The sequence below is a fragment of the Orycteropus afer genome, unplaced genomic scaffold (assembly GCF_000298275.1).
Source record: "Orycteropus afer afer isolate SDZICR_OR568_19922 unplaced genomic scaffold, OryAfe1.0 scaffold00245, whole genome shotgun sequence".
NCBI lineage: Eukaryota > Metazoa > Chordata > Mammalia > Tubulidentata > Orycteropodidae > Orycteropus > Orycteropus afer.
In genome coordinates, this window is record NW_006921832.1 from 4,832,400 (window position 1) to 4,848,844 (window position 16,445).

At 40.1% G+C, this 16,445-nt stretch overlaps 1 protein-coding gene and 1 pseudogene across 1 annotated transcript in view; one reads left to right on the plus strand and one right to left on the minus strand.

Annotated features, from left to right (window-relative positions):
* Positions 1-4,934: 4,934 nt before the first annotated feature.
* The window catches only part of TM4SF19 (transmembrane 4 L six family member 19), a 29,078-nt gene continuing 17,567 nt past the window's right edge, over positions 4,935-16,445 (minus strand). Inside the window, exons 3-4 of the mRNA XM_007949423.1 lie at positions 5,385-5,554; positions 4,935-5,115 (exon numbers count right to left, since the gene is read on the minus strand). Coding sequence (XP_007947614.1) covers positions 4,935-5,115; positions 5,385-5,554 — 351 coding nt within the window. The remainder of the gene's footprint in view (positions 5,116-5,384; positions 5,555-16,445) is intronic.
* Positions 10,901-12,536, plus strand: LOC103204254 (annotated as a pseudogene).

A 16,445-nucleotide genomic window follows, 5' to 3' on the forward strand; every position in this document is an offset into this window, starting at 1 on the left:
TTACTTCACTCAGGATAATGTCCTCCAATTTCATCCACGTTATGCAGTTTTTTGCAGATTCTACATTATTCTTTAGTAGCTTAGTATTCCACTGTGTGTATATACCATAGTTTGGTTATCCATTCTTCTGTTGATGGGTACTTAGGTTGTTTCCGTATGTTTGGACTGTGAATGAATATGCGATGAACATGGGTGTGCATACATCTGTTCGTGTCCTGGCTCTCACTTCTTTGGGATATATACCTAGTAATAAGATTGCTGGATCAAATGGTATTTCTATTTCCAACTTTTTAAGGAACCAGAACACTGCACGCCTAACACAGAAGGATTGCACTCCTGAGTTGGAGAAGGAGCTGTCAGCTTCACTCTTGATGTAATGGAAATTAGCTTTTGTGGGTAACCCTGAACACTAAACCACATAGCTGCACGTAATGTCCATGAGAAATGCCCTTTGAACTCCAAAAATCTACACTCCAAACGGAAAGCTGAAGGACAACTTATTCCAAAGATGAAGACTACTTTTTTCCTGACAGGATTATAAACAAGGAAACATCCTGTTCATTACATGGTAACGTTCAAAAAGGTACACAAAAGATAAAGGAGAGATTGTATATGCAATAAAATATTTACTTAACACTGTCTGATAAAACAGATTAAGAAACAGATTAACATAAGCCCCTCTGCCCATACTCATGGTTGGAAACCAAGTCAGAAGTCACATGTAGTTTTGTTTGGGAAGGGTAAAACAAAGTGCAAGCCCCTTCCAAGTGTGCGGGTGGTCTGGGGATATAGATAGAAGAAATAGGACGCAGGTGCCTTCTGGAATTCCAACAGCCAGGCATGGAGGGCCTTGTGGCCCATGTTAAAATGAATGCAGAACTTCCCCTATTATTCTCAACCTATTGCCTCTGCAAGGCTCTTCTTCTTTCCCTCCACTGCCAGGGCCCAAAACTGAATTGTGAAGAGAGAAGGGTAGTGAGCTGCTCTAGCAGATGACAGCATTTCTAGGAGGCTAGAACACTGTACCTCTCACACAGTAGAATTGTACTCCTGACTTGGAGAAGGATCTGTTAGCTTCACTCCTGTTGTAATGTGTGTGTGTGGGGGGGGGGGGGGAACCAGTCAGTCCTTAAAATGAGGTTAAGAGGATTTATTCAGGAATAAAGAAAAAAGGTACATTCAAATGCAGGGATACTTCAGCCAACATAAGTAAGAACTGATGACTTCCAACTAAAAAGACAGATATAGTCCAAGGAACAGCTAGAACAAAGACAACTAGACAAAGTCAGATATAGTCCAGGAAGTAAATTATAATAAAGTAGTTTGATTGAAGTCACAAGGATAAATGATTAGGGGGGAATGGGCTTCTATTTTATTGGATAACTGAGTACAGAGGCTTATAGTGATTGCTTTCAGGAACTAATTACAGAAGTTTTAAATCATAGTCTTATATCCTTCAGTGAGATCATAAAACATCACTAGTTGATGTTTAAACAGTTTTAACCGAATGTCTTAGGAATTAGCAAAAACCATTTTGGTACCAGGACCTCATTTCCCAGAAACAGCTTATTAAACAAAAATCCCTTAAGTTGTCTGGGAAACTTAGATATAGCTAGCTATAAGACCCTTTCAAGCATTTCTCTTTATTACATCTTTGTTATGAAGAAATATTTCTTGGGCACACTCTATACAAAAGACAACTGTGTCATGATTTCCTTCCTTACAGTGTGTTTCTTTCACATCCTGCCTGGACCACCAAGAGAAAATTCTCACTAGTTCTAGTAATGAACATGGCTCACTGACAGGAATTTGTGAAAACTACTCTAAGTTGACTCTGTTGAATGCAGCTAAGCAAACATGAAGCCCCAGGCAAACAAGCAGGTAGAAAAAGACCAGTTTAAATTTAGCAAGAACTGAGTTGCTTCAATCATTTGGTTTGGTCAAAAAGACTTTAAGAACTTTTCCTTTGCACTCCCAAACTTCCATTTTTGACTTTGCACTCTGAGATACAGAAGTGTCTGCCAGCAACTGGAAGACAATTCACCCAAAATGTGAAGAATCCAAAAAAGAGAACAATCGGTCTAATTGAGTGAGGCAAAAGTTGGGATTAATGTCCCTTGAAGTTCTGTTGTGGAGTTTAGAATTTAACTTTACCCAAAATAACTTGGTCTTCTCTCTTGTTTCCTGAGAGGTAACTCTGTTGTTGCTGTTAAGTCGGCCCCGACTCATAGCGACCCCTCCTTGGGTTTCTGAGGCAGTATCACTACGGAAGTAGGATCGCCCAACCTTCCTTCCAAGGAGTGGCTGGTGGGTTTGAACCAACAGCCTTCCGGTGAGCAGTCAAGTGCCTTAGGCACTATGCTACCAGAACTTCCTTGGTAATTGAGGTGTTTTTTCATCTAAAGCTTCCATACTACACCTGAGGATTCGTGCTAATGAGTGGAGGCTGGCCTGGCCAGAGAGGCCACCACCTTGGACTGATTTTAGCTGATTGAGAGACTCATGCCCATGCCATGAGGCCACAATAAAGGATCTAGACCTGGAAGTTTCTTTTTGGAACCCTCCCAGATCTTGCCTTTTGTGTATCTTCATTTATATCATTTTTCACTATAATAAAGCTATAATCCTAGATATAGCATTTTGTGAGTTGTTTCAGCAAATTATTGAACCCAAAGGATCAGTAGGAGCCAGTAGATCAGAAGTGAGGGGAACTGGGTATTCTGAAAAGGTAAAGAGAACTGCTGAATTTGTAGCCCTGAGGGAGCCCAGGGGAATCCCCAAGCTTACAGCTGGCATCCTGAAGAAGTAGTGGGAAAACCCCAAATTCATAGCCAGCAAGTTAGAAGTGAGAGTGTTGTGCAGACTCCCAAATTTAAGTCTTGGGCAGACTTGGCAGCCTGGAGAACTGTGGCCTTTAACTTCTGAGATCTGACCTACTCCGCTGGGTGGTTAGGGTCAAAAGAGGAAGTGTTTTGTTGCATGTGCTGCTGGTGTCAGAACTGAACAGAGAAATGGAAAATAGGGATTTGTTATAATTCTCATGGTTGATGTCGGGAAAAAGCACATTTGACTGATCCTCACACATGTCAAGTTCTACGGTCACATCATTTAGAGGTTGCTCAACAGATGGAAGAGCTCAGCTCACCAAGAGTCAACTCTCCACTGTAAACTGTTATGCTAAAGATTGACCTCTCTAACCTTGGTATCCTGCCAAGCCATCCAAGTCAGACTGAGCTAAGATGGTGACTGTAGACCTGGTGTGTGTGTGTGTGTGTGTGTGTGCATATGCATATATGAGTGTGTGCGCCTAACATGTTTAGATATAAATTATGTTTAAATGCACTATTAACTGTGGGAGGTGTCAGTACCTTTTCCCTGCAGAACAAGCTCCTGTGGATCAGGCACATTCTAGCTATGAACATGAAACTAAACAGGAAAACATGAGACAGACACAGGCAATGCTCCCTGGATGTTGCATGTGAGTATACTGTGGGGTGTCTGGACTTCAGGATTCCCTGCCTGCTCAATAAGCTGTGCTTCTTTCTGTACTTGACCTGGGTAAGCCTGTTGGAAGGAAAGGGTGAAATGGTGTTTGGAGTGACCTGCCTCTTACAAGCTCTGCTAGTGTGATAGTCAAATCACAAAATCATGTTTCTGAGCCCTGCTCCTGAGCCCTGGGAACAGAGGAACCACTGGGTTCTGGAGGCCTCCAGTGCCTCAGCGGCACCTCACTGACCTGAAACAGTGCTGGGATGGAGATGGGGTCCATAAGACTGAGGAGGGGAGTAAAGCAACACCTGTGTCCCCTTCCTGACTTTGTCCACTCTGTGGCCCCAGAGCCTGGCGTTCTCTAACTCATTTTCTAGACCTGCCCACTAGCTCTTCTCTTGCCAGTCCCCATTTTCCTGGTTCTTCCCAGGTTGCTTCTGCCTGCTTCATCCTCTTCTCTACTCATCACACTTTCCCACCAGCATCTCCTTCATCCCAATCCCTGACTCTTCTCACCATCCAGCACCACCTTCTGACCAAGGATCCTAACGTGGCGGTGGGTGGGGAGAGTCCTCTGCTTTCCAGATTCCACATTGAACCGGCTGTGACATCACGATCCTCATCCATCTCTGTTTTGTATCCTCCCCCCACCCCCGTGCCTTTATGTGTACTGTTCCCTCTGCTGGGAAAACTCTTCCTCTCTTCTTTGCTGGGCTAACTCTTTAAAGAGTCAGCTGCAACACAACTGATCTCTCTCCCAGATCATCTCTTTGAAGGTTTGTTCTTCTTCTCAGTGCACACAGTATTGACTTCTAACATAGCCCTTACACATGACAGTCAACTTATCAGTAGATGTGTTGTCTTCCTAACCTGACCTTGAGCCCTTCAAGGACAGGGTGGGGTCCAAGGGCAAGAACCACATTGTGGTCATCTTTTGATCCTTACCATGCACAGCAGTGCAGGGCATATAGTGGGTACTCAGTACGTATTTGTTGAACGGTACTGAACACTAATGAAAAGAGCACTGATGAATTGAATCTAGAAGCTAGGGGTTTGGTACTGACTTTATTTTGACCTGGCCGCATGTTTTGGGGCAGCAAGTCCATTATCCTCTAGGAACCTCAAGTTCTCAATCTGTGTGTTACACATAGTCAATTTCATGGAGTTGTTGAGAGGCTACAATGAGATCATGGCTGGAGGGCATTTTATGGACTATAAATTTTTACACAATATTAATGAGTTAATCATTTCTTCTATTATGTTGCAGTTACAATGTGATTTAAAATGCATTATATCATTCAACAACATTCAAAGAGTTATTATTGTTATTATTACTGCAGGAGTACCTAAAAAGGAAGTTTGTTTATAATTCATACCCATTACTTGCAGAAAGGATTTAAGGCAGTTCATGATGAAAACATCTATGCATGAAAGGACCTTACCCATCATTCTTCACAGAGGCTGCAGAAAAGGCCCAGGAAGCTGTTGATAAAATGAATGACCACCAGAAGGATCTGAAGGAAGCTGATGCAGAGGAGGATGGAGAAGAAGGACACATGCCAAACAACAGCTTTAGAGGGCTCCACGCAGACGGAGTTCCAGAGCGAAGGGTCATGCAAATAATTCCTATCCCAAAACATAAGGAGACCAGGCTTGGGGATGAGTAAGAAAAGCCAAACAAGCAAACCCAGTAGAAACCTGGGGTCATCCCCAGCTCAGGCCACAGGACTGGATTCCTGAGTGTGACTCTTCATTATCAATTTGCAATTTGCAATGTTCTGAGCATCTGAGCAGACACGTGATCAAAAGGAGGTTGTAGTCCATCTGTATGTTTTTCTGTCTTCCTCTCTCTCTCTCTCTGAAAAGACTGAAAATCCGAGACTTCATCCATTTACCTGTTATGCAGGTCCTTGAATGGGTAACCATATTTCCAAGCTTTTGTCTGGTTAAAGGACGAGACATCGAACATGCAAATGGGACCATCTTTCAGAGCTACTCCAGAAGTGATAAAGCAAACCAAGGCTCCAAACAAAGCCAGGCCACTTGACAACAGAGAAATCAGCATCTGCCAAGGGAGAAAGGAAACAGTGTGTCCTGAGATGAGGTGGTGATGTGGGCAAGTCTAAATTCTTTGGTGCTCAAACTTTGTCCCATCCTATCACATGGGGATAATCCTACCCATGGCATCTCTTTGAATACCTAAACAAGGTGGGATGGTTGTTGAGGGGTAGAAACAGGAAGGGGTGAGAAAAAAATTACTGAAAAGGGGGAAACAAGAACACTTGGACCTGGACCTCCCTTATTTGGTAGGCTCTCTGGTAGCATAGTGGCTAAGGCATTTGGCTAACCAGAAGGCTGGCGGTTCAAACCCACCAGCCACTCCTCGGAAGGAAGGTTGGGCAATCCTACTTCCATAGTGATACTGCCTCGGAAACCCAAGGAGGGGTCGCTATGAGTCAGGGCTGACTCAACGGCACATAACAACAACAACAACTGGTGGTGCAGCAGGTAAGGGATTTGGCTGCTAACCAGAAGGTTGGTGGTTCAAACACACAAGCTGTGATGTGGGAGGAAGATGAAGCAATCTACTTCCATAAAGATTTACAGCCTTGGAAACCCTATATGAGTCAGAATCTATTCAATGGCAGTGAGTTTGGTTTTGGTGGGTTTGAAGATTCTTAGCAGGTTGACATCAAAAACCTTTACACTCATCCTAATCCTAGGCATTACTCAGAATAAGTGAAGGGAGAAATGTAAGTAGAAATGTATATACCAATGTTTATAGCAGCACTTTTTACATTAGCCGAAAGACAGAATCAACTGAAATGTCTCAACAGACGAGTAGAAGAAGAAAATGTGCTACATAGATATGATGGAATATCATGCAGCTATTAAGACAAATGAAGGCCTCATGCATGCCACAACATGGATGAACCTTGGATGAACACCATGCTGAGCAAAATAAGTCAGCCACAAAAGGACAAATACAATATGCTCTCACTCATATTAAATAAGCAAATATATAGGAACAAAGACTGTTAATGGTTACCAGGGGTAGGGGTGGGGCAAGTGCGAGTTTTTGTTGAATTTATGTTAATGGTGGTGGAATGTTTTGGATGAGGGTAGAAATTGATAATGGCAGCACAACATGAAAAATTAAATCAATGGCATTGAGATGTAAATGGGGAAGTTGTGCTGGCAGGTGTTTTGGTGTTTATGTTTTCACCACAATAAACAAAGAGAAAGAAACAGAAAAAACACCTTTACACTCAGACTGCAGTCATTCAGCTCTGAGCTAAAGGGTCAGATTGGTTACTGCTTGCCCACCTCTAACTCTTCCAAAGAAATGTGTATTTTCAAAAGTTCCAAGCTCCTATCCTTGATTCTTCTCTTTCTCAAATCAAACAAAAAAGGGAGATAGAAAGGGAGGAAGGAGGGAGGGAAAGAAGGAGAGAAGGAAGGAGGAAATAAAGAAGGATGGATGGATGGAAAGATTAGAGTCCAACTCTGCAAAGACTCCATTTCCATAATCATTCTTTCCCAAAAGTTTCTTTGGCTGTTAGCCTGTGCTCCACTCATTTCTCTCCCAACAGATAACAATAGGTTTCTTTCTTTGGCAGGATTCTAAGTTGATTCCACATTGGCGTCTTTCTTAGAGCACTGGATTTTTTTCTCCATCCAAAAGAATACATACTTTAAATTTTTGAATAACACACATAAATAGATTTTTATATAGAATCGTAGTCATTTTCCACTGATGTCAAGCTGGTTTGAAGCTTAAGAGGGGCCAAAGAAGGGAGGATCCAAGATGGTGGACTAGGTAGATAATCTATCCAGATCCTCTACAACAAAGACTTGAGAAAACAAGGGAAACAGGTACAGATGACAATCCTGGGTCCTAGAGCTTCAAAGGAAAGGAAAAAGAAGTAGATCAAATACCAGTGAGAGGAAAAGACTGAATGAAAACAGTGGCAGTGGTAAACTGCCAGCCAGCATAGCACAGCCATTTTGAATTATTGCAAGCAGCATTCCAATTGAAGGAAGCAGGTAAGTGGCTCCACTTGCCCAGGACTGCACCAGCACCCATATCAGTGATCAGCTGACCAGAAAAGTGTGACCTCCCCACTTGCTTTTCACAATCTCCCAGTGACCAGAGGCACAGCTCCCCATCCCCATCAACCTACAGGCTAGTCAAACTCCCCTCACTGCCAGTGATTGTTTTTTTCCCTCTTTATTTTTGTGCTTAGTTCTTCCATCTTCCCTCTCTCTTTTCATTTCTTTTCCTTTCCTCTTTTTTATCCTTCTTCTTCCCTGACCCTTTCTCCGAAGAGCAGGATCCCTTTCCCCACATGATTAACAGCACCCTCACCCACTCCTCCCTGATCAGATATGCACACTCCTGTGGGGTGAGCACTGCATTCCTGCACAGCTGTTTTTGGTGGCTAGCACTTTTGCAATACTGTGCTGCTTTTTCTTCTTTTCTTTCCTTTTTCTGTTTCCTTGGTTCTTCCCCCTTCTCTGTCTTGTTTTCCTCTTCTTTCTTTCATTCCTCTCCACTCATTCTTTTTTTTTTTATTTCTTTTTTCTTTTCTTTTTGATTCTTTCCCTACCCCTGCAGTCAGCAAGACCCACTCCCACCTCTCCATGGATAGTGATATGCATTCCTGCTACTTTATTTGACAGCTAATGCTTGCATCAGTTTTTTTCTCCCTCTTTATTCTTTTTCTTTCTTCCCTTTTTCTCAGTCTTTCCTTCTCAGTCTTTCTCACCCAGTGTTTTCTTTTTCTGTTCTCTTTTTTTCTTTCTCTCTCCACTTCCTCCTACCTTTTCTTCTTCGTCGTCTTCTCCTTCTTCTTATATTTATGATTTGACTAAACAAGTGCCTCATGTCCACTAACTCTGTGTTTAGTAGTGCCACCCCTAACCCTATGTATTTGGTGATGTGTGCTTCCATACAAATGCCATATTCCCACCACAGTCATGTTTGGCAACTAATACTTGCACCAGTACTGTGCTGTATTTTTTTTTTTCCTCTTTTTTCCTTTTTCTTTCTTTGCAGATCTTCCCTATCCACTCCCCTTGTTTTTTCCTTTTCCTCTTCTTCATCTCCCTCTCTTTTTTTTTTTTCTCTTTATATCTTTGCACAGAAATTGGGAGCCAGTGACTGTACCCAGCCATACATACCCACACCTGCTGCCCCACCCACTGGGTGAATAATGCCACCCACTCCAGCACCAATGGAGTGGCTGACAACTACCAATCTGCCCTCAGTTTCTCTGCATGATCAGTGATCAAAGACTCACACCAATATGCCCAATCAAATCTACCCAGAGCCAGGTGGTGAGCATCCCAGTGCTGCCAAACTAGCAACCAGGTAACATGCCCACCCTGTTGCCCAGATCTAGTAAAATAGAACAAAACAAAAAATCAGGGTGAAGCAAACCAATATTCAATCAACAAATTAATATGACACTACAATGTCTTGGAGACAACAGACAGCTTCAAATCACACACAAAAAGAAAGAGAACAAGATGGCTCAAGTAAGTGACCAAAATATAGAGCCAGAAAATCTTCCAGAGGAGGAAATGCTATTGAAACTACAAGGCAAGGAATTTAAAAGAATTCTATTTAGCTACCTTCAATGGATTCAGAGAAAGTTGAAGAAACCATGGACAAGATCAAGGTAAACACAGACAAAACTCTACAAGAATTAGGGGGAAAAAAAAATGACAAAATAAATGGGAAACTAGAAGCCATACAAAAACAACAGACAGAAATCCAGGAGATTAATATTAAAGTTTCAGAAATAGATGATGCACTGGAAGAACAAAGGAGTAGAAGGAATCAATGGAAAATAGAATTAGTGAGATTGAAGGCAAATCTCTCAACAATAATCTGTTAGAGGAACAATTGAAAAAAGAATGAAAAACAATGAAGAAAAGTCTAAGAATTTTGTGTGACACTATCAAGAGGAATAATTTATCTTTGGACAGAATTCCAGTACAAGAAGACATGGGGGGGTGAGAAAACTGTTGAAGATTTTTTGGAAGAAAACTTCCATAATATCATGAAAGATGAGAAGATATATATTCAAAAAACTCAACAACCCTTAAACAGGTTAGACCCCAAAAGAAATCACCAAGAGATATCATAATCAGTCTTTCAAAAACCAAAGATAAAGAAAGAGTCCCAAAAGCAGCTTGGGAAAAATGAAAAATCACCTACAAGGGAGAATGAATAAGACTAAGCACTGATTTCTTGGCAGAAACCATGCAAGCAAGAAGGCAATGGGATGGCATATATATAAAACACTGAAAGAAAAAAATTGCCAACCAAGAATTATATACACAGCAAAATTTTCATGCAAATACACTGGCAAAATTGTATGACATTCCCAGGTAAACAGAAATTAAGGGAATTTGTGAAGACCAGGCCAACCTTACAAGCAATGCTTAATGGAGTCCTTTGGACAGAGAATAGATAATGGCAGACAACAAGAAGATATTAAGTCACATGACAACAGCACCTGGAAATCAACCAGATAGTATACTATTCAATAGAAATATCAGTAAAAACTAAGATTGATATCCTAGGCTTTAGTGAGCTGAATTGGCCATTTTTAATCAGACAACCATATGGTCTACTATGCCAGAAATGACAAATTGAAGGGGAATAGCATTGCATTCATAGTAAAAAAGAACATTTAAAGATCTATGCTGAAGTAGTATGGTAATTCCTTAAAAAGTTGGAATTAGAAATACCATTTGACCCAGCAATGCTATTACTAGGTACATATCCTAAAGAAGTGAGAGCCAGAACAAGAACAGACATATGCACATTCATGTTCATTGCAGCACTATTTACAATAGCAAAAAAAGGAAACAACTTACATGCCCATCAACAGAAGAATGGATAAACAAACTATGCAACACAAAAAATAGTGTAGAATCTGCAAAACACAACATAACATGGATGAACTTGGAGAATATAATGCTGAGTGAAAAAAGTCAATCACAGAAGGACAAATATAGTATTAGTTCATTATTGTAAAAAGTCAAGGAAAGGTTTATATATGGAAAGAAACTTTCTTTGTTGGTTACCAGGGATGAGACCGGAGCACAGGGAACACTGAAAAATAAAAGATTGACCCATGTCACTTTAGCTTTGTGTATTCACTGTACATGTTATACTTCAATAAAATGTATTTAAAAAAAAGAAGAAAAGATCGATGCTGAGCACATTCCTGTGACATAGCAATGTGTGACAGCCTCCAGGCCGTCTTTCTCAAGGGGAACAGGAGAAGTGTCACTCATGCTATGATGTGAAAATAAGCATGACTATAAGGATCGGAAAGTGGCAAGGGATGAAGGTCGCAATCTCTGACCCTGCATTTGGAGAATTGAGCCAAGAATGGAAACTGAAAATGGAAATCAAGGCAAGACAATAGAAGAGGAAGCCATTGAAAAGAAAAAAGATGGAGGAAAAAAGAAACGGTCTCGAGTTAAACAGATGTCGATATATCACTTCTTGTGTCATTTAACAAAATGAAAAAAATTAACCACTGATGGAAAATTAATTACCAGAGCATTGAAAAGTTCTGCTGTTGCAGAGCTGGATTTAGAAGGCACCAGAATTAGGAGGAAAAAAACCCTAGGTGAAAGACCAAAGGATGAAGATGAGCTGACAGTCTATGTGGAATTACTACCCAAAAATGTTAATCTCAGCTGTAGCGAAAGAGTATTTGGAGAATGTGGCAATGTTGTTTATATAAGCATCCCACATTATAAATCTACTGGAGATCCAAAAGGATTTGCCTTCGTGGAATTTGAAACAAAAGAACAAGCAGCAGTATCTATTGAGTTTCTTAACAATCTCCCAGAAGAAGCACTAAAGAAACCTGGGATATTTCCTAAGACAGTGAAGAATAAACCCATTCCAGCTCTAAGAGTACCTGAAGAGAAGAAAAAGAAGAAGAAAGGCCAAGTGAAGAAGGAAGACAATGTACAGGCCGAAGAGGCAAATATGGACATAAGCAATGAGAGCGTCTGTAAACTGAAAAGATCCAGGACCACATCAGAAGGATCTAAAGTGGAAACAACTGAACCCCTAAACCCACCCTCAAAGAAGAAGGAAAAAACGGGAAAAAGCAGAAGGGTCCAGCTTACCTGAAGTCAGAACCGGGAAGAGGAAGAGAAGGACCTCTGCAAATGCAGAATGCCTAGCTCCCAGATTTAAAGTAAAAAAAAAAAAAAAGCAGCTCAGAAAGAAAACATTACCGAAGGTAAAGAAGTTTCCCAAGATAACAAAGGTTCAGAAGTTTCCACAGAAGAGGAAAAGGATACCAGAGATAAAGATGGATCTCTCTTAAAAGCAAAAAGGAAGCATGAGAAAAAACATAAAGAGACATGAAATGGGAGAAGAGGGTTATACCATTAAGAGTACTATCAAAGAGTGAATGGATGGATTTGAAAAAAGAGTACTTAGCTCTGCAAAAAGCTAGCATGGCTTCTTTAATATATATATATATATATATATATATATATATATATCCTAAACTAAATCAGAGTCAGAAATGGAAACAGAGCATGGTGACTCTACTAAGTCTGGAAAGAAAAATGAAAAAACAAACAGTGAAGAATGTCGCCTGCAGAAAGTTAATGTGATGGGACCACAGTTTGTGAGTGGAGTGATTGTGAAGATCATTAGTGTGGAGGCCCTACCTGGCAGCAAACAAGTCTGGAACACTTTGGCAGCAATCTTAGAAGTTGTATATGTTGATTTGCTAGAAGGAGATACAGAGAATGCTCAAGCAGTAATGAATGCATGCACGGAAATGAAAAAGAAACACAGCTAGAAACTGGAGGTCCTTTCTGGTGATCATGAACGGAGGTATTGGCAGAAGATTTTGGTAGACAGGCAGGCCAAACTTAATCAGCCTCAGGAAAAGAAAAGAGGCCCTGAGAGATTGATCACTGAAGCAAAAAAGATTAGACTGGCAAAGATTCAACAAGCAAGTAAACACATTAGATTTTCTGAATATGACTGAAAAATAAAATAATGGTTTAATTCTGTATATTTCACTGGATACATGAAATGTTACGAAATCCATTTTTACTATGGTAGTACTATGTATTGAATGTTGTTCTAAAAACTTACATTTAATGAAAAATATCTTTGTTCTTCAACTTGTAAATAAGATTTTTTCTAGGAACAAGTACATTGTATACCACAATTTTTCATTAAACATTTTATTGGTTAAACTCATCTTATGTAATATCACTCACAAAGTTATTTAGTAAATAAATGTGTTTTGAACATTAAAAAAAAAAAGATCTGTGCTGAAGTACAATATTATCAGTGACAGGATAATACCCATAAGCCTACAAAGAAGACCAGTGAATACTACTATTACTCAAGCTTACACACTAACCACTAAAGCCAAAATTGAAGAAATTGAAGATTTTTTTCCTACTTCTGCAGTCTGAAATTTACTAAACAAGGAATCAAGATGTATTGATAATTACTGGTGATTGAAATGCAAAAGTTGGAAACACAGAAGCATCAGTAGTTGGAAAATATGGCCTTGGTGACAGAAATGACTCTGGAGAACCCATGATAGAATTTTGCAAGACCAATGATGTATTCATTGCAAATACATTTTTTCAACAACATAAATGGAGATTAAACACATAGACCTCACCAGGAATCAAACTGACTACATCTGTGGAAAGAGGCAGTAAGAAGCTCAATATCATCAGTCAAAACAAGGCCAGGAGCTGACTGTGGAACAGACCATCAATTGTTCATATGCAAGTTCAAGTTGAAACTGAAGAAAATTAAAACAACACCACAGGAGCCAAAGTACAATCTTGATCATATTCCACCTGAATTTAGAGACCATGAGAAGAACAGATTTGATGCATTGAACACCAGTGACCGAAGACCAGATGATTTGTGGGATGACATCCAGAACATCATACATGAAGAAATCAAAACATCATTAAAAAGACAGGAAAGGAAGAACAGACCAAAATGGATGTCAGAAGAGACTCTGAAACTTGCTTTTATATGGAGAATAGTAGCTAAAGCAAAGGAAGAAATGATGAAGTAAAAGAACTGAATAGAAGATTTCAAAGGGCAGCTTGAGAAGACAAAGTAACGTATTATAAAGAAATGTACAAAGACCTGGAATTAGAAAACTAAAGAACACACTTGGCGTTTCTCAAGCTGAAAGAACTGAAGAAAAAAGTCAAGCCTCGAATTGGAATACTGAAGGATTCTATAGACAAAATATTGAAGATGCAGGAAGCATCGAAAGGAGATGGAAGGAATATAGAGTCACTGCACAAAAAAGAATTGGTCGATGTTTATCTATTTTAGAAGATTGCATGTGATCAAGAAGAAATAGTATTGAAAGAAGAAATCCAAGCTGCACTGAGGGAATTGGCGAGAAACAAGGCTAGAGGAATTGATGGAATGCCTGTTTAGATGTTTCAGCAAATGGACGCTGTGCTGGAGGCACTTACTCGTCTATGCTAAGAAATTTGGAAGACAGCTACCTGTCCAACTGACTGGAAGAGATCCATTTTTCTACCCATTCCAAAGAAAGGTGATCCAACAGAATGTGCAAATTATCAAACAATATCATTGATATCACACACAAGTAAAAATTTTGCTGAAGATAAGTCAAAAATGGTTGCAGCAGTATACTGAGAGGGGACTGCCAGAAATTGAAGCTGGATTCAGAAGAGGATGTAGAAAGAGGGATATCATTGCTGATGTCAGATGGATCTTGGCTGAAAGCAAAAAATATCAGAAAGATGTTTATTTGTGCTTTATTAAATATGCAAAAGCATTCGACTATGTGGATGGATAATAACAAATTATGGATAACATTGTGAAGAATGGGAATTCCAGAAAACACTTGATTGTGTTCATGAGAAATCTGTACATAGACCAAGAGACTGTTGTTCAAACAGAACAAAGGGATACTGCATGGTTTAAAATCAGGAAAGGGGTACGTCAGGGTAGTATCCTTTCACTATACTTATTCAATCTGTATGATGAGTGTTCTGGTTACCTAGTGCCATTCTGACAGGAATCTTCCACAAATGGGATGGCCTTAACAAACAAGAGCTTATTCTTACAATTTGGAGGCTTTAAGTCCAAGTTCCAAATGCCAGTCTCTAGGGGCTGGGTGAAACCCCCTCAACCTTGAGCTTCAGCTTCGCCTTCTACTTCCGGCCCACTGAAGCTGGAGGCTTTTCTTCACTCAGCTGCTGGCTGCTGAGACTGACAAGCCCAAGGCTGACAAGTAATAAGGCATAGTCCCAATATTACCAAACCACATGGCAGGCCATTAATTCAAGTCCAATAAAAGTCCCAAGATCGGCAGAGTGTGGCAGGCTGCTGAACAACGACTCGGCTACATGCAGGGTTCAAGCATGCCATAGCTAAAGATCATTCCCAAAGCTCTTTCTTATATATGGGGAGCAGACCACATACCCAAAGCCGCTACTCAGCTGCTCCAATAGATTCCACCATGGAGTTAATTACCAATCTAACCATGGAGCATAACTATATGCAGCTGCCGAGCCACTCAACCAGGCCCAGCCAGGTTGACACATGAATTTCACCACCACAATGAGCAAATAATATGAGAAGCTGGACTATATGAAGAAGAATGTGGCATCAGGATTGGAGGAAGACTCGTTAAAAAGCTGTGATACACAGATGACACAACCTTGCTTGCTGAAAGTGAAGACAACTTGAAGCATTTGCTGATGAAGATTAAAGACTACAATCTGCAGTATGCATTACACTTCAACATAAAGAAAACAAAAATTCTCACAACTAGACCAATAAGCAGCATCACAATAAATGAGAAAAGACTGGAATTGTCTAGATTTTGTATTATTTGATTCTACAATCAACACAATGGAAGCAGCAGTCAAGAAATCAAATGTCATATTGTACTGGGCAAATCTGCTGTAAAAAGAGTTCTCTAAAGTGTTAAAGAGCAAAGTTGTCACTTTGAAGACTAAGGTGCACCTACCTCAAGCTATGGTATTTTCAGTAGCTTCATATGCATGTGAAAGCTGGACAATGCATAAGGAAGACCAAAGAAGAATTGATGCCTTTGAATTGTGGTGTTGGCAAAGAATGCTGAAAATCCTATAGACTGCCAGAAGGATGAAAAAATCTCTTCTAGAAGAAGTGCAGCCCAAATGTTCCTCAGAAGCAAGAATGGCCAGACTTTGTCCCACCTACTTTGGTCATGTTGTCAGAAGGGACCAGTCACTGGAGAATGACATTGTGCTTGGTAAAGTAGAGGATCGGCGAAAGACCCTCAATGAGATGGATTGACACAGTGGCTGCAACAATGGACTCAAGCATAGCAAGGATTGTGAGGGTGTTGCAGGAGTGGGCAGTGTTTTGTTCTGTTGTGCATAGAGTCACTATGAGTCTGGAGACAACTCAACAGCACCCAGCAAAAACAACGACATAGAAGTACCAAAAATAAAACAAACCTACAAGACTGAAAATAAGGAACCACAAATATTAATTTGTAAATGATGATAACTACAAAGCAAAAATGGGTTATAAGTGATGTAGTTACAGAACTTCCAATTGGAGAGGAAGTCAAGATGATTTCAAGATAGAGTAGACCAACAAAGTTAAACACTTTTACATACACAATACTCCACTATCAGAAATAACAAACATTAATCCATAGGTGGATACCTAGATAGAAAGGCTAAATGATCACATTAAGTCTAGGCAAAAGGGAGTATACCCATGACCATATGTAAGTTTGGTAGACAATATTCTACACATGGTTTTTTTATTATTATTATTTGGGTGAAGATTTACAGAGCAAATTCACTTTCCATATAGCAGTTTACATATACTTTGTCTCATGACATTGACCACAGTTTACCACAATGCAACAGCT